The following is a 27916-nucleotide window of genomic DNA, read 5'->3' as shown; positions in this document are numbered from 1 at the left end:
GAAATACCGGCTCTTTCTCTGTAACTCGATTTTGACGCTTTGTGTTTCGTGCTTCACATGTGCAACTCCACTGCTTTAATTCCCATCGTTCCGAGCTTGAATCGCTTCTTGCACAAAATCCACTGTGCCTCATTTATGTTCCCTGGTTTTAGCCATGGAGAAAACTCTTGGCTGGAGCCAATTTTGGTTACATTTACACTTGCTCATATTTTCCAGACAAAAAGTTAATGGTGCATCTCCCAAATCTCACGGCCGCAACAACGCTTTTATTGGTTCTGCTATCGGGACAGAACCAAAAATGGCGAGCCATTATTTTTTTTTTTTAATAAAAAAAAAATGTAACTTTAATGTTTTATTTAGATTACAAAAATAAATTGTAATAAAAATAATCCTATTTATAATGTTTTAAAAATTAAGACCTACGAAAGACTGATTTAAGACATTTTAATACCAATTAAAGCCTTAGTTTTATTTTGAAGAATTCAATGCCTTTTTAAGACTTTTTAAGGACCCGCGGGAACCCTGTTATTTGTGGTTGTATCATACAAATAAAAAGTTGAAAAATCATGCATTAAGATTTCTGGATTGTTTTTTTAGGTTATGTCTCTCAAAGTTGACATGCACCTACATTGACATTTTCAGACCCCTCCATGATTTTCTAAGAGGGAGAACTTGCAAAAATACTTATTTTCCTCACTGTATATAGGCCTTAAGATTAGATATTTAACAAGACTAAAAAACTAAACACAGGTTATTGTTCTGATTAGACATTCTGATCAGCTTGCAATTTTATAGGTGTGCATGAAAATTTTGGGGATGGTGCTTTAAAAATAGCAATGATTAAAAACTTTAGCTTAACATTGTAATAAGTCATGTGAAGGTTTGTTTGCACTGATAAACACCAACATCCCTTTAACGTTTTTACATGAATAAGAAATAATTGGAAATGTGTTTGCTGATGTCATTAGGGAGGTTTACTTCTTCACTGTTGCACATTGAGGAGCAACAGCAACTTTTTTAAGTAGCTCTGAAAAATCAGTTTAGATTATTCAGCCAACTGCTGGAAGAAGGGTAACAGTTTGGGCAGACGTCAATTGGTCAGTTTTTCTAGTTTGATGTAAACGAGTATCTTAAATGATTCACTGTTTTTGGATCAGTTCAATAAAAATATCAGCTATTCTTTCTTATTGAACTTGGTTTGATTTAATTAATTCAGTGAAGGTAAAAGCTTGGCTAAGTTCAGTGCTTACAGGAGCTTACTAATATAGAAGGACGATGTCTTCGTATAGAAAGTACATTCATGGCAACCTAAACTAAATATCCAAGACCACCACAGAAAAAAGTTTTAAAAACCAACCAATAAAAAAAGTACTCGACCCTGGTACACAGTTTCCCATCAAAACAGGTCAACAGACTAGTTCTGATGTTTTAGTCCCTCAATCTGCATGAACGATCCTCAACAAATGATTGCAACCTGAAGAGGTGGTGAGAAACGAGACCCTGAGCCCTGGCTTCTCAGTGAAAAGCCTTTCAGAGAATACCTGACAAACCTTCAGACATGAATAAATATTCTAACTCCTGTTATGGATCACCGACGATGTCGGAAATTCACTTCTATTTTCTCTTTAACTGCAGAATAAAATCCTGTGGATTGTTTGAAAATACTTATACAACCCTTCACAGGAAGAATAAGTGGGATTATGTAGAAACAAACCTGCTTGCCTAAGACACTGAAAGGAAGAATAGTTAAATAGAAACCTAAATATGACCAATTAGAATTTAAAACCTTTCCAGAATGTATAGGAATCCTGTCCATAAGTGATCTAATTATTATGTAAACTTATTAAAATTGGGGAAAACTTTCCTGCAATTCAAACCCATCCAAGCTTTCAGAAAACTTAGATGAATCAATCTTAATCAGTCCAGACAGAAAGCATGTAAAAAATAACATGACATTTAATAATCATTGGTTCAGTTGGAAATAGGAACGCAGCATTTATGTTAATTTCATAGCAGTGGCACCTAAAAGGATGTTATATTCTCTTAAGTTGCATTGTTCACACAAAAAAAATAGTTGCCAATTCAAAGAGACGGCAACTTCCATCTTCTTACACTAAACAAAATCAAAGAGGAAACAATAGTTTAGAGCTGAAAAAGTTAATTGTATTAATCGCTTATTGAAATAATGGTCAACTAATTTAGTAATTGATTAATCATTAACTGGGGCAGATACTGTAAAACATGCCTTTAACTGACAGAGCAAACCACTTAGAGCAGTAATTATATCAAAACTGTAAAGAAATATAATAAACATTTTGCATTTAATATATGAAAACAAATCTTTGTCTGTCAATATGCTCTATCCAGAACTCCTCAAGTGTAAAAGTTTTAGTTTCACCTGGTTTTATTTTGTAAAAAAATCTTCAAGGAACCTTTGCCTATCCGATTATTAATCGAAAAATAACCAACTGTGAAATAATCATCAGTTGAAGCCCTACAATAGTTTGAAACAAATTCAAAGGATTATTTTTATATTGTTGGATAGCATCTATATAACCCCCAAGTATTCCATGTTACTCATGAGAGTGAGAGGGACGTCTAGTCGCCTTGAATACAAGAATAACACTGATGTCTTCCCAGAACTAACCTGAAAGGTCCGAAGGACATGTTAATACAACAGAAAAAGGGACCTAATATAGCTCTCCACAAAACAAAAGCTATAAAAATGGAATATAAAAGTGCAAAGCACTTTGCATCCTTTCTTTTACTGCGATAGAAACCAAAAAGACCCACTCAGTACATTTATTGGGCAGGCGGTGAAGTTTGGTATACGATACATTTGAGATAAAAGCAAAGAACAATACCTGAGTTATTTTTGACTGCACAGAGGAAACTATGGACGAAGACACTGCCTTGTCTTTCTCCTGAGAACCACCCCTGAACAGAAGAAAAAAAAAATCAATTGTGTTAACAGGAGCACACATGTAATATTCATGATATTTTCTAAAATGCTCAACTTGGACAGGCTTCAAGCACAGAAAGAGGAGGAAGGAAGAGCAAAAGAATAGAAAAGTAGAAGAAAAATGCATTTGACCTGTAAAAATACATCCATCCATCCAGAGGCCAAACCATCCAGCTTCAAACAGCCGAATGGAAAATCACATAAACAGCAGAAACACTGTAGTCTTCAACTTTCCCATCATGGTTCTGTCTTTAGCTTTATCTCTTTTTAACAAGGAAAACACTTCATAATTTAACAAGCTATAAAAAAAAAGAAGAAAAAAAAAAATCGGCAGAGAATTGTTCACATCAAGCAGATTGAACAGAGCAGGTGAAGCTGCAGTGCAGACGGCTACTGGGGTCTTAGAATTGGGTCCAAAAGCCTGACCCATCTACTCAGTTATTTACAGATTTGTCTGCTAAGACCCAGTAAAAAGATGACTAAGTAATAAATACTGAAACAGGTAAAAAGTCCTAAACTAAATCATGCAAAAATGGAAAACCTAGCTTTCACATAAAAGAAAATGGAAATGAAACAGTTTTAGATAAAAACTAAAAAAGATGGTTTCATTTAATATTTGTTCTGATAGATTAACATAGACTATAGATTAAATGATAAAAATTAGAATTTTATAGAAGCCTAAGTGCCAGATTTGAGGGAACACTTTGTATTAGCATAAACAAGAGTCTTTATTTTATCACAATTAACAGGAAAAAAGGTTCAGCAGAGGTTGATCAATGATTAGAACTTGCATGGGATTGCCTTTGGCCTATGGTCCCATCCATTAGCAACTGTTCATTTGTGCTGGCAGCAGTTCATGGAGTGCAATCAGTTATTTAGTCAGTAGGTGTTAATCATGTCAGGGCCTGGTGCAGCGCAGTTATTCATACTTGAGATTCTCTCTTGGATATCTGCCACCGTGATCTAAACAGATTCTTGTTTGGACAGAATGCGGCAGTTGACTCCCGGATTATTTATCCTGGTCCAAAGATGCTATTCTCATGTTACTACCCAAACAGTTTGGATGGTTAGGTGGAAAACATCCTTAATTATATACTGGCTCCTGCTCTGAGGTTGGGCCTTATATGTTGGTATATGTTAGATATCTTTCAGCAAACCTTTCTGTTCCCTCTTCTCTTTTTATGGGGACTACTGTTTTTATCCCTTTGCTCATCTTATATCTAAGCATCACCTTCATTAGCTCTCACAATGTGGGTGTGGATTTATATTGTAAGGAGAGAAACACTCACAAACCTTCAGAAAGTATTTCATTTTGCTGTCTTACTACTTTGCCAATGGGTCCATCTTGACCTTTTGTCATTGTTCTCCTTTTACTGACGTATTTTCAATGCATGTCATTAATCTTTACCTGTTATGGCTCAATCTATTTACACACTTCTTTACATTTATCAGCTTCATGACTCTTAAGCAAAGAAAAATAAAAATTAGCACAATACAGGGTCTTTCTTCACATCCCTTGAACTTTTTAACATTTCCTGAGGTTTTAAACACAGTCTCCAATCTATTTCATTGGGATTTGATGGAATAAGCTACCATAAATAAGTGCATGCGTGTGAAATGGGAAGGAAATGGTGCCTACCTTTAGCCCATTTTTACAAAGGATTTGTATAAAGTGTGACAGAGAAGCCCATAAATACCCTTACATGTAATCCAAAATAGATCAGATAGCAACTTGTCAGCAGTCTATTCTTAGTTGAAATCCAGCTGTTTAGTGAAGGCTTTAGGGAAAACCTTGGTGATGAAACGTCATCCGGAAGACAAGAGTATAACTCAGGCAGAGCAGGGATAAAGTTTGACTATTATGGTTATAAAACAGCTCACATTTCCCAAACCTATCTTCAATGAATCATCTGAAAAAATGAAAAGAACTACAAATCTAAGAAGGCAAAGAAACCAGTCTAAAATGACCGTCCAGGAAATATTTCTCAGAAAAGTATCTTAATGTCAGCTATAAGTCTGTAGGACCTAAATAGACCCACAGCTTAGGTGTGGGAACCTGTTGACAGGTTGATTATTAGTAATAAACTGAAAAAAATCCAACTTTTATGGGAGAGTGGCAAAAAGAAAGCCATTAGAAGTCCCATTTCTGCCACAAGCCACATCTGGGACAGCAGACATGCCGTGGAATGTTTTCTGACCCCAATACCAGAACTGAAATTTCTGTCCTGCGTTAAAAACACAAAGTGTAGTGGCAATCTAATGTCTTCATTAGTCTGTGCCCCTGCTTGATGCAACATAACCATTCCAGACAAATAGTGGAATGACTCACTTTGAAACAAAATGCAACCATTCCTAAATTCAATTCAGAAGACTTAAAAACTGATTTGCACAGAAGTTCTGAAGAATGGGCAAAAAAGTATCACTGTCTAGGTGTGCAGAGGAGGAAGACATATGTAATGAGCATTTGAATCTATCGCAAAGGGTTGTTCTACAAAGGAAAAGCTGTCTAAATACAAAAGCAGAAAAAAACACTTCCCCTATTTGAAAACTACTCTTAAATCACACATTTATTCCAAATTACAAACGCTTGTTACCCAGTCTCAATGAATCACATAAAATATCACTGAATTATACTGGAAATTATGGTTTTAGTATTTAAAAACAAATGTAAGGGGTATTACTGTCCAAGCTTACATCCATCATGGATAACACCTTCCACCCTCTGCAGCAGAGTGTAGTGGAGCTGAGCAGCTCCTTTAGTGAAAGACTTTTAGACCCTGTTTGTAAAAAGGAGCGCTACTGCAGGTCATTCATCCCTGCTGCAACCAGACTCTACAATATGATACTACAACACTAATAACTTGTACCTTTTTCTTGTTATATGGAATGCAAAACACTAAAGAAAATTTTTTGCCTTTTAATTAGTGATTTTGGTCTTTTTGGGATGGTTTTTACAAACAGTCTTTTTATAGGAGTTTGCCATAATAGAAAAAAATAAGCCAAAGACTTGACTTTTGAATTTTTTAATAAGTGAAGCAAAGACGGCCATTTACTTGTCCCGCAGAGACAGACTGCAGGAGGGACCTCACCTTGATGCTGTGGCTCTGTGGAAGTGCAAAGTTAAAGCCAGAATAAGGCTGGAGTTTCACTTCCGAGCCACACAGAACATCGAAGATTTTATTCAGTTGTGGGGTTCTAACAAAATTTCATGTACTGTGTCAGATGAAGGACACTACAATTTAACAAGCTCCTCATTTAATAATTTTTAGCAAATACTTGTTTTTACCTTAATTTGTTTTACACCAATATTTGATTCTATTGTTTGAATTGTGTAAATAAATTGTTTTTAAAATCCATTTTTCTTCTTTTGGCACATTCTTTTTCTTTGACTATTTGAGCTGATGTAACGAGTAAATTTCTCCACTGTGAGATCAATAAAGTCAATCAATCAACAAATAAATCTTTTGGGGAAGAAATACGCATAATATGGTAAAGAATATGACAAATAGAGTGGAAATTTTGGAGAGTATAACCTTGAATGGCCAAGGCTGGACGCAGGGCTCACTGAGTGAGAGAAAACTCTGGGTGAGGAATACGGAGAGACGGAGGTTCCTGCAGTTTGTATCTGTCCCGACAAAGAAAACGCTTTTCTTTTTGGCTCTGAAGGGGACCTGCAAGAAAACATTGGGAAGACATGAACTCAATTGTATCAAATGTGGGATCCTTCTTATTCCAGCTCTCATGATTGAACATTTTAAAATAAAGAGCTTTAGCAACCCTAAGGTTAAGTTATTACCGTAAGTAAACAATTTAATGTTTGTGAAAGGACCAACAAAATAAATCAAGACATTAATTAAAGAGTGAAAGCTGAAATACGTCAAACATTACAGATTTCAGAACACACATGGCAGCTACAGTGTGCATGTCTACTTTGACAGCTGAAATGAGAAACGCTCCAGAAATCTCCCGCTCTGTGACTCTTGCTCTCAGGACAAAATGGTAACACCTGCTGTTAAATCTACCTGGATCTTGAATGGCCCCTGGGCAAGCTCGACTGGCTGCTGTGATGATAACGATCTCTCTCCTCACGTCTCTTTTCAGGCGATGCTGCCCTCCTGTCTCTCCTCCCAGGGGAACGCGAGCGGGATCTGGCCACACGAAGGGACAAAGGAAATATAAAAGCGGGTAGGAGCCGACACATTAAAAGAGAAAAGAGGCACTGATCCATTTACACTGAAGAAAAGGATAAATAAAAACAGCCACAGTTTAAATGGCAAGAACAGAAAAAAATAAATTAGCTCATGACTTTTAAAGGGGAAAAAAAATCTACTTTTTAACAGGGATTATTTTGAAACAGCCCACTGTTTAAACTGAGGATTAGAATTTATTTTAAGTGCTTTAATAAAAATATCTGGTGAATGAAATATTGACATGTAGATGAAACATACTACAAGCAATTGTGAAAAAACTAATAGATAGTCTTAAAGATGAATTACCCTTTTCTTTTGGTGGGTTCCTTGTTTTTTTTTTTTTTTGTTGCTGTTGTTTTTTGTTTTTGCACAAAGGGCAGAGCTAATTTCATTTTGTCCGCTGGGTAGAATGTAAAGCTTTTGCATGCCATTTCTCCTCATCTGTTTTGCAAGCATTAATCAGTAAAAGAAACAAGGAAGGAAATTGCAATCCTTCAAACAGCAGAGCCGAAAACAAACAACCAGAACGCGACACAAACAAGGAGAATACTGAGAATATGGTCCTGTGATATAAGACATGAAAAGACTTCAGATCCTGTTTAGGTCAGGGTTTTTTATAAATAATTTACAGTGAAATGAGAAATTAAAAACATCAAAAGCCGTACCAAACTAAATGATTGGACTAAAATCCTTCTTAATAGACAGTTTTGCTGAGAATCAGCCATATATTTTTCATTTTAATGGATAGCATTGCATTTTTTTGCAGAATCAAAGTCATGACATAGGAGAGAGTCTAAATATTAAAATGTATATAACAATCTAATCTCATTTTTAAAAAAAACTGTGTGTATGATAAATACTACAAGTGAACATTGGGGGGAAAATGGCACGGAATAATTGCACACCTACATCTCCAGGCAACACTCCTCTTTACTTTTTGCAGCTCACTAGAAAATGTGGATTTGCCCTCTGCACTACCAAAAAAACATGCATAGAAATGTGTCCTCTGATAAATGTTTCTGTGGGAAGAGCTAAGTTTTACTTGGAAAACCAGCTCCAAACCATCTAGGAAAAAAATCTTCATATTTGTTGCTTCATAAAAGGAGAGGATAGTATGGATCTCTGAATGTGTATTGTAAATATGCAAACCAAAGCATATAAAAACTAAAACTCTTAAGAGGGGTATCTGTGCAGTTTTAATTATTTGGAAAGCAGGCTTATAATGTAGAAGAACAGTCGGTGAGTAAGAGCTGCAAAAGGTAAAGGAAGTAGTCGTAACAGCTGTTATAAAGTCAATATTAATCTTACAAAACAACAAACGATCTAAAGCCCCTCAATGACCACTTCAATGGTCATTAAAGATTATTTCTAACTGCTTAATCAAAATCAATGACAATTATATTAATCAACCTAGTTAACCAGAGTGAGAGTAAAAGGTTAAACCCTTCATGTTTGCCAAGAGGGCATAAAACACCAGATGCCCCTTCATCCGTGTGGCTGCGACAATGTAATGTCATACGCTCCACAATTTAAAAGCTACTACCTAACAATTTTATTTTGCTTTAAGAGATGAAGAAAATAAAGTAATACTGGGATAAATATGATTTTGTCTGTTTGCTTATCCTTTGTTACACTAAAACGCTTCAAAAACACCCCAAAAAACACCAACACTGTATAGAAAAAACTACTAGAACTAATATTCTGTTACGATGGCGGTAACTGGCACTGAGATATTTTGATGTACTTTAAAGAAAAAAACAGCACTGAACATGTGCATTGCTGCATCTCCAGTTTCTTACCGAGACCTGCGGCCCCTTTTGTAGGAACTAGGAAGTGAGTGTCCGCTCTTTGACCTTGAGCTTGATCGTGACCTTCTTCTGTGCTTTTTCTTCTTTTTCTCTTTGTCCCTCCCTTTTTCCCGATCCTTGTCTCTTGCTCGTTCTCTGTCTCGATCTCTGTCCCGATCTCTGTTTCTGTGTCTCTCTGTGCTTTTGCCCGAAGAGTATAATGATGATGATGATGAGCTTGTTTGGAGCTCCCTTATTTTGTTCCCTCCCTGGATCTCCAGAGGTGCTCTTTGATCCTTAGCTATCACAGGTGGTGTATTGTACACTTGAGGAGATGAAGAACCAGACAGGACAGAGTAGGCTTCCTGCAGCTAAAGAGAGAGCAGAAAACCAAAATAATTTCATCAAAAGCATATTTTACAATTTAACAATTACAAACTTAAGGAGAAATGATTGGTTATTGATTGGATTAAAGACTCAGTCATCTATATTGACGCCAGCAGCACTGAATTTCCAAAACATCCATGAAAAGCCAATATTGAGGCCTGTCTCTTCAGGAAATGCAGACCAGTGTGTGGAGATTGAGGATTTATTTATTCAATACCTCCATGTGTAGCCTTGTCATTGTTACATGCTAATGCAATACATGCTGAATGCAGAATTTCAAATAGGGAGGGGGGTGGAACTTTGAATTTATTTATTTATTTATTTATTTATTGCCTCTGCAGAGAAAAAAAAGAGGAGCTACATTTTCTAAGAATTAAATTCTGTCATTAAGATGATGGTAATAGTAAATATTTTAAAAACTGAAGTACGGTATCTATAATTACTTAGAAACATATATGAACAATTATTTTTCTGCTTAATTTCCTTTCAAATGATATAAATGCAAAGTGAGGTGAAGAGTCTAATATTCTTTAGAGTTAACTACTGTAAATAATGAACTGAAAGGGACAAACGTTCCTAAATGCTGGATCGGAGAAAAGCAGACACTTTCAGGGAGTTATTATTCAGGCTCTCTCCTTTAAAGAATGAAGCATTACTCAGCTGTTGAAAAGACTGTTTGGGTTACACAACACAGCAGAAGCCCTCTGGGAATACCCAGAGTTACAACTGTCAGCTACAAATTGCAACTAATTACACAAATGTGAGTCTGTCTGCAAATTTCAGAGTCTTCTGCCTTGGATTAAGTTTAGGGGGAACTGCTTGAAAATCATCATTGAAATATACATGTCGCTTTAAGTAGCAGATTGCTTCAGGGGCTGAGTTTTTAATATGTGTGCATTACCATTCCAGAGGATACTGACAAACACATCAGAATACAATTATATATAATAATGATGATAGATACACTATAGAGATTTTTATGTGAAAATAATAAACAGCACAGTCCACATTGACTGGCAGATGGGTTTAAAATGTTATATAGATAATCTGTAATCTATAAAAGCCTCAACTTTTGATATTAATCGTTTAAAGAATGATGGCCTAGAAAAATGTAGAAAATAATACACATTTAAAACGTACATAATTCACAACATATAACCTATAGAAAATAAATACACAAGTAAATAGTATTAAAAATAGTACAAAGTATATAGTCGTTTCAAAATACCACACCTTAGGTTCAATAATTTTCCGACATACATTAAGTATATTGATGTATAGTCTGACTTAAGCATGAACTATTTATTACACGTGTACATTTATATCAGATTAAATTCATACACGGTACATCTGCAGGAGTTTTTATTTTTTTATTATTTTTATCTTGTCACAATGTTTCTATAATAAAAAAGCATCCTATAATTTCCTAAGTTTTTGCTTGTTGAGTAAAGTGAAATAATGAAATCGTCGATTTGTTTTAACAGCCAACTATTCTAAATGAAGATTCGATGTTACTTTTTTGTTCTGTGAACTTATTTTGACTGTCATACAAAACCTACTACTGTTGCAAAACTTTAAAATTAAAGAGATTAAGTGTAGCTTCAAAAATCGAAGATGAGTTACAACATTAAATTTCCCTTTGGGATTGAAATAGTATTTTTGATTTGGAGAAAGCCATTCCCTTTAGTCTCCCTTTATAGAAACCAGAAACCACTGGAATACCTCAGCTACAAATAACCAACTGGCATGAAGATACTGTCCCATTGTTGATATAGTTCCACTTTCTAACAGTAAGCTTAAGAGGTGTCCCGACGCAATTTTTTGCGTTTCTGATACGATACTGATATTACTGCTTTGAGAAATGGCCAATACCAATATTAACCCGATACGATATTAGGACGAATCATACCTAAATATGACTAAACTGGAAAATAAAAAGGTATGAGAACAACTGACCAATGTAAAACTAACCAAGGTATACATTTATCAACTTAAAGGAATGGCTATAGTAATATTTGTGATGTTATATATTCCAGGAAAACTAATTAAACTATTGGGAAGCCAAGGAATCGAAATAATACATCAAAAAACCCAATTAACTTACAAAATATGAATTAAAAACATTGTTAAGTTAAATTTTTTGAGGAATTTAGGCAAAAATGACCATTTCTGAATACATGAGCTGTGTTTGTAGCATTAACCCAACTGAATAAATAACACATCTTCTTCTGGCTATCTCAATAACTTTACTTGGTCTGAGATTATAGAACTTAAAAAAAGATGAATGTACTCTTAAGTGTTTCACACATCTTTACCAGGAGTGCAGAGAAGCATTAGAAAATGCAGCCATGTTTAAAAAAATAAAAATAGAGTGGATATGTCTCCAATTCAGCAACCTTTTACCCAACTACTTCAATTCCTAAGAAATGAGCAGAGCATATAGAGGAAAATAGGAGGGATGCTGATGATGAAAGACACTGAAAGGAAGAAAATGCTGTAAGAGGGCTGGCTGAAGAGCTTATAAGACAATATATATCTGAGTGGGAAAAGGAGGAACATTTACTTCACTACTCAATTGAAACATTATTTGGGTGTGTGACTTATTATACCACAATTACTGAATGGTAAAAAGTGAGATCTGGTCTGAATAATGACTTGCATCTTGTAGTTGTATTGAAACACAAGGCTAAGAAAGCTTTTGCACTTTAAAAGCTGCCTTCACTAGATACAAAAGATAAGATATAAGAGAAACAAAACAAAGGAACAGCCTCTGCAGACGGAATAAGCAGACTTATTTTCTTCCAATAATAAAGACAGCGTCATGAACACTAATTACCTAAGTAGTAGGCAGTGGACAGCTTACTAATTAACAAGATGCTATTAAAATGATTTACTCCTAATAAGTTGAACTCCTACAGCACAATAAATAATAATTAGGATCACAATAGCAGAAAAAATGTAAAATCTTCCACAGACCGCCAATTACACAACTGAAGATCCTCTAACCATTTCTTATCAAATAAACTTAAGAAAGAAAAGTTCAAGAATATGACAAGATTTTCACGCTTTTAATTATTATATCTGACAGTCAGATTGCTAAAAGCAGCATTAAAAGTATCCTTTAAAAAAAAAAAAAAAAAGGAAAAAAAAAACTGCTTGTAGCAGCAAAGCTTATCCAGAGGGTTTGGTTTCCTCATGACAGCTTACACTAGCTACTACAATAATGCTGCATATTCAACAATAAACAATGTAGGAAACATGCAGAGCATACATCAGCGGATCCAAGACAGCTAATTCAACAGACTCTGCAAACACATGGCAAAAACATCTGTCCCTTAGGCTCAGAATCCTCTTCATGTTTAACCACTGCACAATCCATGCCTTCCAAAGACAGCATTACCATTTAGATTTTGATTTCTATGCCTGAAAGGAGAAGCTTTGGTCCGCTTTAAACATCGGAGTTCAGCCAGGACCTGCTCTGAAAAGCACTTCACAAATGAACAAATCAATTCCAGGCACTGCGGTTTTATCCATTTGAGTTCACCTTCGATTTTGAACAAGTCTTCTAATTAGGGGGGTCTTGTAAATTTTAATGCACCTGCAGAAACATACGCAGAGTTAAAATGATTTCCCAATATTCAGGTTAATTTTCAACAAGTTCAATGTCTTTTTAACAATACTGTAAAGATTAATATACTTAAGCCTTTACATGGAAGACTGATTAAAAGCTGGTCAGAGTTCATAGAGATTGCTGACACCAAATACAGAACAGTCCTGGATAAAAAAACCTGTTGGCAGCCAAGAAACTGGGGACTCAGCTGTAGGTTCGACCTGAAGCAGGACAATGAAACCAAACACACAACAACAGCTAGAATAAAACTGCATAGAAAACGGCACGTAAAAAAATACAGCCCAGCCAAAGAAGAGACCTAAAACCGGCCTGACACGACTTAAAAATTGGTATTCAAAGACAATTCCCACTGAATTTACTATGCTTAAGTTACTATGTAATGACATAACTCAAAAGACATGCAGTTGTGTCCACAAAGAAATTTTTTTTTTGCAAGATTGTTCTTCAAGGGAGCTGAATGAAAAAAAAAAGGAAAACTTTGTGTTACCAAACTTAATATAATACAGAAAAAACTGTGGCTGCTAAGTGATAAAAATGCACAGAAGTTGTATCTGTATCTATGTTAGTAGTGTATGTAAGTACTGTATCTATCTATGTATCAGTGAGCCCTAACTATAAACTTTAAAGCTAGGCGGAGGATGAATATGCCCTGAGGGCCACTGCAGGGACCACAGAAAAGAATGAAAGCGCTGCTGCAGTGACAAGAGCCAACCTTCTGCCACCTGGCCTTTTAGGCAGCAGGCCAGCTCTGCATGCACCTGATGTGATAACAAGAGGAGTCGACATGTAACATCCATCACATAAAGGTTCAATCTACACATCAAATGGCTGCTCTGTCTTATTTACACTATAAAGAACTCCTGTCTTTTTGCACATTTTGATATGACAAAGGAAGAGCTTGAAAAGCCTGTAGGATCTGCCTTTGTCAGACGACCTTTATGAGTGTTAAAATAAAACAGAAAATGTATCTTATTTTTAAAAAGAGCTATGTTAGCTGAACAGAAAGGGTTAACATTTAAGCTTTAGTTTCTGTTATTGTGACTCACACTAGCTGATTGGCTCACCACCTCCACATAGTGTGCCCTGAGCATTTAATGACGTTTAGTAAACCTGTCTAAACGAAAAAAATGTAAACAGCTGCCATTAGAAGAAAAATAAGAATAATATGCAAACCTTTTCATGAGTGAATAACAAGAAGAACTAAGACCCAAAACCTCTCAGGAAATAAATAAAAAGAAGAATACAACAAAACATGTATTATCTAGATCAATCAAAAATCTTAAGACTATTTCAACCCCCACTCTGTTGGCTACATTTCTTCCCTTTTGAAAAAAGTGTGCCTTTTCAAGTAAAAGATGCAAGGATTCATTATCAGTGCCAGCAGCTGCAGAATGATTAACTTATTCAGCATACAAATGCAGCCTCTTTTCTTTTTAATGACTGAATGAAACCCCTGGAATAAAGCTGCACACATGAAAAGTGTCTCAGCCGCGCCTGCCAGCTAATCATTATGTGCGCTACACTTCATCCTGCAGAATAAAAAAAACAACAAAAAGAAAAACTTTAAATGTGCAGTGGATGTCAATTGTGTCTTCTATGTGAAAGTATTGGAAAATGTTGTACAGTAAAGAGGGGTTACATGTTACTGATTGCCACTGCATAAGAGTGACACATTTTAAAGAACATTTCTAGTAAAAAAAAAAGATAAAGGCAAGAATAATTGCCACAATGTTTCTTGGATGTAGATATTAAACTACACATCACAAGTTTTCAAATGATCGTCAGGTGCATGAAGGAGAAATAACAGAAAAATAAATAAAACGGGAAATAAAATCTAAATAGATGTTAGTAGAAGTTTCATTTAATACAAGCCATCTATCTTTGCAGTTTTAGTCAATTTAAACAGACCTTTTCAGTAAATAAAATGCTACACTTTCTATATTCAAAGTGTGGAAGTAAGGCAGAGCTTTATCATTTCTGATCAATATTGAGATGAAGAGGCTCTTTCACACCAAATCTGCGCACTTCCATCTATTCTTTACCATGTAAAGGCTCAAATGTGTTTCTCTGCTGCGAGAGGTCTCAGACTTTTTTCAACCTTCTTTATGAGGAGCCTAATTGGTAAAAGTGGCTTAATGCTATGTTCACACCTAAGGCAGCAAAAACGCACGATGCTTCATTTTTTACGCTTTTACAAGTTTAGTTCTGACGTGTGATGGAAATGTGGGTCCGATGCTCATTGGGTGGAGCTATTCTATCCTTTCTCTGCCGGGAATAAAGTAATTTTAATATGTTTTTAAGTGAGAAAGTCCACATGAGAACTTCATCTGTGCAGTCAGTTCATTCAGATTACCATCCTGCATTCAAATAGACCCCCATGTACCGGCGGTGCGCTGTCAGTAGGAATCCCATTCAACAGCAACCTATGGCCCGGTCGCCTCTTTGTGGTTTGCCGCGGCAGCTGGAAGGCATTTTTCATGTACGTAATCCAAACTGCAGGCACCAGGATAATAAAAGTGAATGTTTTGCCGGCAGATTTGGGCATTTTAAATTAATTTAGGCATTAATAAACTTTTTCAGAGGAGTGATTATAGTAATCTGCATCAGCAGTGCTGAGTCCGTCTCCCTGCCAGCTCTCAGATCAGCTTCTCTGATTGGTTGATGTGACGCGTCGAGCAGCAAAAGTTCAATCAGCAGCAGCTGCGTTTGCACCACGTTGCGTGCTCAAACGCTCACGACGCACTGCTTCGCTGCTCAGACGCGCTGTGCCTGCTGCTCAAAACGAGCTGCGGGACCTTTTGATGCGCCTTGATGCATTTTGCATTTTGTCTGTCAATATTCTCTATCCAGATTTCTTCAGTTGGAAAGTTTTTGTTTTTGCTTGTTTTGTTTTGTTAAAAATTTTTTAGGGACCTTTTGCTTTTCCAATTTTTACCGGTTTGTTAAAAGGAAGGAAAAAAATGAACAGATTAGTCCATTTGCAAAGTAAATGTTAGTTACAGCCCTAAAACAAACTCAAATTAGGTCAACAATCTCAAAACATCAACTCTACTTTTGAAATGACTAAAGATGGAAAACATTAACCGTCAGGAATGGTTTGAATTTACACAGACATCAAAATGATTGGGGTTACGATTAAAGACCAAGCTTTAAAAACAACTAACCAAATTAATTCAGAAACTCACCGTTTGCTTGGGTCCTTTCAGCTGCTCGCTTATTTAAGAGTCAGACTTGGCAAAGCTTTTATACTGGATGTCATTCCGGAGCAATCTGCTCATTTTTATCCAAATATTTTTCATCCAATGTGAATTAAATAGATAAATACTAAATAAAACCTTTGGATAAACTCATCACCCTTGAGACATATGTCAGCTGAATAATCAAATCAAATCAATTCACAACACGCCATCTTTCATAAAGATGGATTAGTCAAAAACTATAGATAGGGTTTTCATAAGAATAGTGTTCAGATTATAAAATGTGACTAGATAGATGTTTCTTCTGCTCTGATAGAATTTGTCACTGTTGTGTCATAGCACTCCTGAAGCAATGGATGCTTTTAGTTTTCCTTTTTGCTGCCAGCCTCATGTCACAAACCCCTCAATTTCACCCCAATCAGTTATATTGTTTATATCCAAGGGAAAAGAAGGCTCTGTCACAAACCATATTTTTCCACAAAAGGAAGAAATAAAACTGCCTAGTTTCAGACATAGTATGCTAAGTAAATGTGGCATAGGAAATGTCAGTATGGATTGTTTAGAAGGATGAGCTTTTCTGTCAGACTGAGATTTGGATAATCTATTCCTTTTTTTTTTTGTTATTTCACTTTTTTTGCCTTCTTTATTTCTCGAGGTATAAAACCTCAATAAATATATATATAAAAAACAAAGTGAGGACAATAAAATAATATTCATGTTCCGTAATCAATCACCCACATGCTTGCATAGACACATATACACTCCCACAGATTTTCAAATGGCTATGCCCACAAAGGAAAAGCTTTCCTGACTTTACCTTTGGAATAAGTTAACAATATCAATATATAAAAACACTGAACTAAAGGTTAGTTAACTCAACAATAAGGAAAGAAATAAATCATAAAGTTGAAGCTATTTTAAAGGTATAGAGTACAATCTTGTATTTCAGGGTGGAACATTTAACTAAGTGGATCTCCTTATTATCAATCATTTTGGTGATGTTTAGGTAAGGCCGTCCAAAGTGCTCGTCCCCAGTTAGCTATCTTTTTCTGCGTATGTGCACTTTCAGGCACATGTGTGATGAGCTACAGTTTCAGTCATTGAAGCTCACCTTTGTCACTGTGGTTCTTTGAAAATGACAGAGGAACAAAAGAGAAAAAGTGTCTACGAAGTGTATGAGACAAAAAGAAAGGACTCACAAGAGGCAGCTATATCCTGGAATGCTTTGCCCTGAAAGCTCTCATCACAAAGCATTATGGGATTTGCCGTCACAGCGGCCCGCTATCGCCATAGGCTGCCGCTACCCTACAGTGGTGACTAATAAAGATGGCACAGGCACCACGTAGTTGTGGAGGAGTTACAAGACCAACGGGGAGCAAAAAGCAGTGATCATCTGTCTAAATCAGGCATCCCCACACTCGGTCCTCGAGGCCCGCTGTCCTGCAGGTTTTAGAGGTTTCCTTGCTCAGGCACAGCTGATTTTAATTGCAAGCTGAAACAGGGTTCTGCTCTACTGCAATCATGATAATCAGTTGTGCTAAAGCAGGGAAACCTCTAAATCTTGGCGGACAGCGGCCCTTGAGGACCAAGTTTGGGGATGTTTGGTCAAAATGGTCAGTTAACTGAGTTAGCTATAAAGTCCACTATTTAGTTCTTGCTCTATATAGTGATTGAGGGATTTAGGGGTTAGGGTGGATGTTCGGACACAGTAAGCTTGTAAGAGCTATGAAAACGGCAACTTTTAAACACAGCCTGCACAAGGAGAAATGGGCTTGAGCATGCTCTTTTTAAAGTGGAGAGGGAGGGTCTTTTAAAAAATTGGAGGATATCCTCCACAATAACTTTATTCTGTGATTGGGTTAAAAATAGGATGGACTACGGTGTAAAAAATAAACAAGAAAACAAAAAANTAATACATAAAAACACTGAACTAAAGGTTAGTTAACTCAACAATAAGGAAAAAAATAAATCATAAAGTTGAAGCTATTTTAAAGGTATAGAGTACGATCTTGTATTTCAGAGTGGATCATTTAACTAAGTGGATCTCCTTATTATCAATCATTTTGGTGATATGTTTACGTAAGGCCGTCCAACGTGCCTCTCCCAGTTAGCTATCTTTTTCTGCATATGTGCACTTTCAGGCACATGTGTGATGAGCTACAGTTTCAGTCATTGAAGCTCACCTTTGTCACTGTGGTTCTTTGAACATAAGAGAAAAAGTGTCTACAAAGTGTATGAGACGAAAAGAAAGGACTCACAAAAGGCAGCTATATCCTGGAATGCTTTGCCCTGAAAGCTCTCGTCACAAAGCATTATGGGATTTGCCATCACAGCGGCCCGCTATCGCCATAGGCTGCCGCTACCCTACAGCGACGACGAATAACAAAGTTGGCACAGGCACCGGGCATTTGAGGAGGAGTTACAAGACCAACTGCTTTTTGCAAAAAGGAGTGATCATCTGTCTAAATGGTCAGTTAACTGAGTTAGCTATAAAGTCCACTATTTAGTTCCTGCTCTTTAAAGTGATTGAGGGATTTAGGGGTTAGGGTGGATGTTCGGACACAGTAAGCTTGTATGAGCTATGAGAACAGCAACTTTTAAACACAGCCTGCACAAGGAGAAATGGGCTTGAGCATGCTCTTTTTAAAGTGGAGAGGGAGGGTCTTTTAAAAAAATTGTAGGATGTCCTCCACAATACCTTTATAATGTTGATCGGGTTAAAAATAGGATAGACTACTGTGTATAAAATGAACAAGAAAAACTATTAAAATAATCTGTTAATATAGGGGGAAAAACAGAAAATAAAAGAAAAATATCAAATTTCAAACCTTAGGAAAAAATATGAACAGCAAAAAGCAATATAACAAACAACTAACGAAATAAAATATGAGTTCTAATAAATGGCAATCAAAAACACGACAAAAGATACGTTTACTCTTACAAATGCAAAAACTCCAAACTGCCTACAGATTGCCAAAAAGTGTTTCCACAGTATTGAGCCATAATAATTAAAGTTTATTCTGCACAGGTTTTTCTGTTAGTTGGGAATCATTAAATTAGACGTTTTCCATAATATTACTTCACATATAATCTAAACTAAATATTCAGGCATTTTTTTTGAAAAAGTATAAAGTGCCTGATTCTGTATACTTGACAGAGAAATATTAATGCCTTTCTTAAGAAACTACCAGTAGATTTAAGCATCCATTGCCACTACCTAAAAAACAAATTAGATTAAGATTTTCTCATTAGCCTTCTGGCTTTACCTGCTGTCAAGTATAAAATATTAGTGCTTCAGAAACAGAGCAGAGCTTTATTTTATGAAAGGTCATTGAGTTTTAATTAGTTCTAATTTCAGAAATCTGAACTTGTTTTACATTGAAGCTGAGCACATCGAGCTCAAGTTTTCTTTGACTGATTTTAATTTAACAGCAGACTGACCACCTGCCATACAGCTCTAAACTGTGTCTCATAGTGTGGAAGTGACTTGTTTCAGAATAGCACTTAAAGGTTTAGGCGAGGATGTTCTTCTTCCAGGTGAATCATCTAAATAATTGGTCCTCCTTGTTGTCAATCATTCTGGTGATATGAGTATGTCTTTTACTGCGCATGCGCACTTTCAGGCATATATGTGGTAAGCAGTTTCAGCCAGTCATTGAGGCTCACCTTTCTCACTTCTTTTTTTTTTTAAATGGCAGAGGGTCGTAAGAGAAAAACTGTCTACGAAGTGTATGAGATGAAAAGAAAGGCCTCACAAGAGGCAGATATATCCTGGAATGCTTCGCGCAGAGCTTTCTCGTCGCAAAGCATTATGTGATTCTCTGTCACAGCGGCCCTCTGTTGCTACCTGACAGTGGTGACTAATAACAAAGATGGCTCAGGCACCACGCAGTTGAGGAGGAGTTACACGACCAACAGGGAGTAAAAAGTAGTGATCTGTCCAAGTTCACTATAAAGTCCACTAAATAGCGGACTATATAGTGATTGAGGGATTTAGGGGTTAGGATGGACTTTCGGGCACTGCAACTTTTAAACAAAACATGCACAAAGAGAAATGGACTTGTGCTGCTCTTGCATGTGTTTAATAGGTGTTCCCTCTCGGGAACGGGTACAGGGTTGTGCATTTTATTTAAATACATTTAAAGGGGAAATGAAACGTTCAACCAAGCTAACTTAATTAAACATTGTGTCTTACTATTTTCAATAACTATATTACAAATGTGAAAAATATAAACATAAAAGAAAAAAACAAAGGTTTGTTTTATAATTTTTTGGTAAGGGGCGTGGCCATGTTGCAGTACCTTTGAACGGTGATGTCACAGGGTTGATTAATGCTAGCTCTAGCAATTGATTACATTGGATATACTGGCGATAGATCACGTTTAAAAAACATTTAAAATATTTGGTATATATTTGGTAAGAGGAAGCTGAAATAACACTTAAGAATCTAAATCACATTGCTAATGCCTTTGAGCCCTTTCCCCGTCTGATTCGAGCCGTAGGAAGGAGAGAAGAGGTAGTTTTAGAGTCGGGGTTCTGACCATCCCTTCTAACTCACAGAACAACCGTTCTGGAGACTATGTAAAGTAAAAGACTTAAGTTTGGCAAGCAAGCAGTCCAACGGACAGCCGGCTACAACCTGAAGCTGCTCCGAGTGTTTTTAATTTCACCGCCTATAAGCTGGGCTCTACTGAACGGCAAACACTCCCTGACACCAGGTAAGTGGCGACAATCAAGTCGTAAGAGTCTTATTAGTAAACTGTGACAGTTAAATTTGCACACCTGAATATGATCTCATGACAAAGATTATCAAATCCATGTCACACAGAGTCATGCAATAACACTGCAAAAACCCCACAGTGCAGGAAGTGCAAAAAACTTTCTCACATGGCAAAGAGTTGCTTTACTAAACATTTTGAAAAAACAAAAGGGCCTAAAAGAGTTCAAAGGAATAATCTGCACCAAACATTATTCAAGAGAAAGGAAATCTTCATTGAACACTGTCTGTACACAGCTGGCAATGATCAAAATTTTAGGCACAATCTTTGTGAGTCTAAGATAAATGTTAATCAGGTGTTTGAAACACAGAAGAAGCAATAATGAAGAAACTGCTGGATGAGGATCCAGTGGGCTTTCAAGATAGTAATTGAGTGGGATAACTATAAAATGGTTTCCCAAAGTTTGTGTAGAGATATGTATACAGATATTATAGCAAAAAATAGATGTAAAGGAACTAATCTTGTGTGAAAAGAGCATTATATTCTCTGAGGATACAAAAGGTAGAGGTGGGAAGGAACAAGATTAAAAAAGGGAAAACATTTCTTCTATTGTGTCAAATTCAAAAAAATTACAATTTACTATTTCTTGAATTTAGATAAACTCTAAGTGAGTTTTGATGGTTTCCATTCTGATTTTAAGATTAAAAACACCATGAAGACACATGTTATTACCTCTTGTTGTGTATATGACTCTAACTCTGCTCTCTTGGCCTCAGGCTCCCCAGCGATTGGGCTGCGAAGCGTCTGCAGGAAGAGCGCTGCTTTCCTCTTCCTCTCCGCCTGCAGCTGTTTCTCCTTGGACTCCTTGGATGCCTGGGCCAGCTTCTCCCTAGCTGCAGCTGCGAGACGATCCTCCAGTTTCTGCTTGGCTGAAGGCAATGAGATGAACAGGAGAAATGTTTAGACTGTAGTCATTCCCCCATTTTGTGTCGACCACAGAGATATTCTAAAATTGGGTGAAAGATACATTTGGTTATTTAAAAAGTATACATTTGTCAAGAAAGAAAAAGAAAGTGGGGAGGAAAAATATTTAGACAAAGCAAACAAGAAAGAAGAAAAAGAAAGGCAGCAAAAGCACCTTTAGTAAAACCTACAAGCCAAGTAATTTCAGGCAATTTTCTAAGTTTACAACAGCTAAAGATTGACATATTTCCTACAAAAACTGCAACACTCAATTGTATCTTGGATCATTTTATGCAATTCAGGATTTATACAGAAGGTATTTTAAGTTAGGGAAGCGTTGGCATAAGAGACATGATATGTTGGGCAGAATGTAAGGAAAAATATCTACTTTTTTGTAGATGGGAGAAAGAGAGGAACAGAAAGTAGCAAGCTTGAATTAGAGAGGTAAAACAAAAAAAAATAAGGAGCTAAAAGCAGATGAAAATGAAGAACGCTTGATGTAGAATAATAATATATGAAGTAAAAGCTAACCGTAATGTAGCTTTTTTAGGTTATGCAACCACTGGGGATACAGGAATCTCTTAAGAGCTAAAAATAAGCCAGCTGCTGAGCAAATCACACGCGAACAACAGCCAAGACAAGCAAAACCCATCTGCACCACAGACAATGACAACACAATGCTGGCCCACATTTGTCTCACTACTGTATTTTCAGAATTTTTACCACATACATGCATAATAATATATGGACTGTTGAAAAATGAGAGAAGAATTCAGTATCTAAAGCCCCTTCCACACACACACGTCCCAGTAATATACTGCGACCACATTCACAGGTATAACAAGATTTAGCACCCTTTACACATGCATATTATTCCCAGTAAATTATCAGGTCAACTCTTAACACTTAATCCCATATTAGTGCAATGGATGCAGTAATATAGGGAACATAGCTTTAACTGATCAAGTCGACCCCTAAAGAGTCCATGTTTCTAGTTTTTTTGATTTAGCATGGTGGCTAATTGGTAGACAAGTGAGAAGCATCCAAGGCTGAGCTGTCTGACAATCTTGTTGCTTAGTGGCAAGCGGCTTGGAAACTGCTGTAGCTTGGTGGCTAACCAGACCAGGAAGAGGGTCATTTCAAGCTAAAACATAATGTAAAACCTAAGTACCTCAATAAAAACAAAATACTTCTAATCCTAACTCCTCTTGAAATGCATATACAAGGCTACATTCACACTGCGGCCTGAAGTGACCCAAATCCTATTTTTTTGGCCCATGTGCGACCTGGATCTGATCTTTTCATGGCAGTCTGAACAACACAGATCCAATTTTTTCCAATCCGACCCAGGCCACTTGGATACGTGGTCCTGAATCCGATACGAATCTGATCTTTTCAAATGCGACCTGTGTCTGAACAGCAAGGTCGGATTCACCCGACCTGAACATCATTAATACCCGACAAAGGTCACCATTACGCGTCTTGCTACGCAGAAGCGGCAAGAAAAACAACAACCATGTTAGATGATGATGCGGAGAGCAGTATTAATGTTCAACCATATTGAAAAGAATGTGTTTTTATGGTTGGAAAAGACCGCTAGATGCGGGCCGGCGCTACCTTCCATGTTTACTTCCGGAAAAAAAAGAGCACACTGGCCTGTGGTGTCATTGCGGGACACTTGCATTGTATGACTGCAGTTCACACAAGAGATCACATACAAGTCGAATATATTTAGAAACATGAACGGCAATGTAAAAAAAAATCGGATTTCGCAAAAAAAAAAATCGGAATTGAGCATCAAGGCCTGCAGTGTAAACGTAGCCCAAAGCATAGAGCTATAACACGACTCATAAAAAATAAATAAAAAATACATAAGCACACACCACAATGCTATCAGTTTTACCAAGGGACCATAAACGGTTTGTGAAAAACTAATCCAATGGAAACAGACATCCATGAGATGTGGATGAAATTCGTGGATGATGAGGTGTTTTCTTGTTTTATCATTGCATTTTTTTTGCCTTTGGGAAAGAACGGAGGCTGCATTGAAGCATTTAGAAAATCTTTTGGGCCCCAGAAAAACTGTTATGGTTGCTGCTGTTTCCTCTGTATTTGTCATGTGATCTGTTCCATCACCTGTGCTCAGATAACCCCAGACAGCAATTGGTGTAGAAAAGATGTGTAGAGAACAGTTGTAGCACTTCTTTTTAAATATTAGAGGTGCAACTTGCTTAGAACTTTTAAATGCAGGGTCAGTATTAATCTAATTCACACAATATATTGACAAAGTAAACCACCGTTTCAAATTTAAAACTCGTTTTGCTCCTAAATTAGAGCTTCAGTTTAATTTTTTAGGTTATTTAACCACCAGATTGGGTAAAAGTTAGAATAATTCAAGTCTGTTTATTAAACCCGTTTAAAAAAAATACTTTTTTAAAAAGTTTAATGAGTTCATTAGCATTAAGTATGTAAGCTCAAAATCTGGTCTGATGTGGACTGGATGGGGGATTTGTAAAGGTTTTAGAGGTTTTAAATCCTTGTAGTTTATTTAGTCAAAATCAAGAACCTGGCCCTAATACATATACAATATTTTTTAATCAAAGCACTGTATTTATAAAGAAGGAAAGCAAACTCTCTGCATGTTTTATCCGAATGATTTACTATAAATGCATAAAACTATCAATGAACCCTAGAGTTAGCATTAGCCTAGCACCATAGTTTACTACTGTGCATTAAATATAATCAACAAGAGTAACACGTGAGTTTACTAAATAGCTGCATGGATCAAGTTCAATGTTTTAGGAAGGAAAAAAAAAATATTTGAAACAAACTAAAAAAAAGTGTTTGGGTAGAATAGAAATATTATTTCAGATTTTAATCTGTCAGGTACGTGTGTATGTATTTATTTTATTTATTTTTATATTAAACAAATAGCATTCTGCAAGATGGGAACATCAACTTAAGAAAACATAAAAGGTAGTAAAAAATAATCTCTCCACATTAGGCCCCTTGAAGTCACTGTAACATCCATTTTGATGATACTTCGAGTAGATCCAAAATTGTCAGCTGTTAACTACTTAAAATAACCCCAAAATGCCAACTTAATTGAAATTCTATGAGGCTGTATTTCTGCTTCAACTGAGAAATCAATACATGATAATATTTGTTACAGCTCTATATAGTAACCATCCTTTCTTGTAGTCCAAAAAAATCGAAACAGCAAGATCTACTGGGAAATGCTTGCCGTTCTAGTTTGTTTATCACAAACCGCATTTAATGCGGGTGGCCTTTTTTCAAGCCATCACCACAGATAAGTGTCTGTTGTCTGCTACTGATCTCTATTCTATCTGATCAAGTTAGGCCCACTGACTGACAGCCACTTTGCTGCACAGCTAAAGCAATTCAGTCAGCTTTTTATTAGGCTGCTCTAGTCTCTTTCTCTGGCCGCCTGACAGCTTCAAAAAAAAGCCATTAGATTCTTAAACGATTCCAGTGAACCTAAAGGAACCTGACAACCTCATTGATGCTGAAAAGTAGCACATTTGTCTTTGACCGTCCATCTGTCTTTTAAGGTTCAATTTAACATCTGTCTTTCCAGTCAAATAGAGATTATGATGGTTTAAGTCTAATCTTTAACTACAATAATATGCTAAATATTCGTGTCTTTAGAGACACAGGGGCATTTGGGGAAAGTACTTACAAGATTTTAATCAGAAAAATCTGATATACATGGAGACAAAAATGTAGTTTCATTTCAATTTACAGCACTAAAAAGGACGACATGAATTCAAGTCACAGGAAATTGGTGAAGTTTATGTCTTTGTTGATAGCTTGCCTTTTCATTAATTGTACATTTGTATAATACCTGAGGTGATGAGTTTAAGAACAGCCGACTATGCATCTGTTCTGGTTTTATTAGATGCAGTGATCAAAACTGGCCAACTAATAAAAACCTGGAATGTTTATATATATTTAGTATATTAAATTAAGGATGCAACAGTCCTCACGTGACTTAGGATGGTAAATAAATCAACTACAAGCAAATGAAGTGTCGTATCCATGCAGAATCAAGGGAAAAATGTGGAAACTAGGAAAAATGTGCACAAGTGAAATAGATAACTACAGTCAACTGACATGAAGATCCAGGACATGAGTCATATTCTTTCTATGTTAGAAGTAATGATGAAATATAGGAAAGCATGGTATTATAGTTTCAGCTTGCTTTTTAGGTACCTTGTTTTGCTTCCAGCTCTTCTAATGTAAGGGCAGGTTTCTTTTCTTCAGGTGCAATGGCGGGAGAAGGTTCTTTTTCCACCGTTACAGCTCCAACCATCAAAGCATCCAGCCCCTGCTCTTCCAACAACTTCCAGAAAAAAAATACATTAATCAATTCAAAATGTGTTTAAATTGTAATTTAAAGGATTAATTTATTTTAATACTAAAATACACTTAATTTGAATTATGGATGGGATATAAAAGTAAATGAAAATCAGACCTTGTCCTCATCTGAATCATCATCCAGCCGTACTCTGTTCTTCTCGAAGGGAAGCATGTCAGTGTCCTTTGGTTTTATCGCAAAAGAGATGGGGGCAAAAGAGGCTGTGCGGGCAAAAAAAAAACAAAGGTTAAACAGTGAATTTGAAAGACCCAAAAGGGTGCAGATATCAGGATCCAAGCCTATGATTCAGTGAAGCAGATCTAAGAGAAGTAAAGTAAAAGATCAGATGAAGAACGAGATCAGGTGAAGGATAAAAGATCCCGAGAGCACTCAAAATGAGAGAATGAGAAAAAGGAACTCTGGCCTTTATTAGACAAACATAAATAGCCAATCATAGAGAGAACAAGAAAAATCAGGCCGTTGAATCAGAAGGATGAGATGTATTTCTATTTCATTACCAAGTAAGTTTTCTCTAGCAAAGATGAAAGAAGACTGTGTGCCTTGTTCCCTGAGGCAATATCCTTAATATAGGACCCAGATCCTTATTGTAGAGAGCTGGATAGTTTACTTCTTTGTGTTTTTTTTTTCTGCCTTGATATTAGTTTCCTCTCGCCTGCTTCATGATCAGTCGCATCCCAATAATCAGTCTACATGGATACCTCATTTCCATACAGCGCCTGTGCATGTTTATGGCTCCTGCCAACACAGAACTAAGCAGGCTGCTCTTGCATAGACATTTGTTTCCCCAACGTCATCATATAAAATTGTCAACATAAACAACCACATTCATAGGTGCTTGTGCATAAATGTCAGTACATAGCTTATAGACATTAAAGTAAATAAGCACAGTTATATGCAGAAGCTCTAGGGCCTTGCATCTAGTTTTGCAAAAGGAAACTATTAAAGCAATAAAAGCTTTATCGAAGTGTATAACGTATACAGTGCATGGCAGACATATTCACAGCTGTTTTTCCATTTTGCTTCATTACAGCCACAAATCTCAATCTGTTTTATTGGGACTTTGTGAGAGTCCAACTCAAAGTAGATCATAAGAAAATTATAGTTTTTTTTTTGTTTTTTTTTACATTTCTTAACAATAAAAATCTAAGCAATGCGTTTGTATTCAGCCTTCCGTAGACATTCAGCAGAAGAGAGGATCCCAATGTTTAGATCATATTTTCCAAATTAAAATGCAATGTAAAAGCACTGTTGTTTCACATTATAGAGCTAAAGTTGGAGAACAAAACCTGTGGGAATTTTATGTTAGGGAAATGCCAAATTCAACAATCCAAATATATTCAGTACAAAGTTATTTGCCATCTTTAGTATATTGTTACCTGTATGAGTTTCTGTTGACCATTTTATTAGTATTATTTAATCAGATAGTCAAAGATGACATTATGCTGGTTGTAAACCTGTGTGTGTAAACTTCTTAAGACTGAAGAGCTGTATTTTTGTTTGTTTTTTAACCAAGTTTATCCCCTTGCCAAACCCACAATTCTCATTGGTTCCTGGTTTAAAACTACTGGAGATGAATGAGGCACTGGACAGATATTTGAAACTTAATCTCAGGGATCTTGAAACTACCGTATTTTCACGACCATAAGGCGCACCGGACTAAAAGGCGCACTCTCAGTTATGTG

At 36.3% G+C, this 27916-nt stretch overlaps 1 protein-coding gene across 1 annotated transcript in view; it reads right to left on the bottom strand.

The window, feature by feature from the left end:
• The window catches only part of sfswap (splicing factor, suppressor of white-apricot family), a 74971-nt gene that overhangs the window by 7845 nt on the left and 39210 nt on the right, over positions 1–27916 (bottom strand). Inside the window, exons 12-18 of the mRNA XM_015398466.1 lie at positions 26331–26434; positions 26069–26198; positions 21605–21801; positions 8952–9310; positions 6985–7110; positions 6496–6633; positions 2865–2937 (exon numbers count right to left, since the gene is read on the bottom strand). Of these exons, the coding sequence (XP_015253952.1) occupies positions 2865–2937; positions 6496–6633; positions 6985–7110; positions 8952–9310; positions 21605–21801; positions 26069–26198; positions 26331–26434 (1127 nt within the window). The remainder of the gene's footprint in view (positions 1–2864; positions 2938–6495; positions 6634–6984; positions 7111–8951; positions 9311–21604; positions 21802–26068; positions 26199–26330; positions 26435–27916) is intronic.

Source organism: Cyprinodon variegatus, unplaced genomic scaffold, assembly GCF_000732505.1.
Source record: "Cyprinodon variegatus isolate N-32 unplaced genomic scaffold, C_variegatus-1.0 Scaffold29, whole genome shotgun sequence".
NCBI lineage: Eukaryota > Metazoa > Chordata > Actinopteri > Cyprinodontiformes > Cyprinodontidae > Cyprinodon > Cyprinodon variegatus.
Note: the sequence above shows the minus strand (reverse complement) of the source record. Positions and strands in the feature narration are given on the sequence as shown.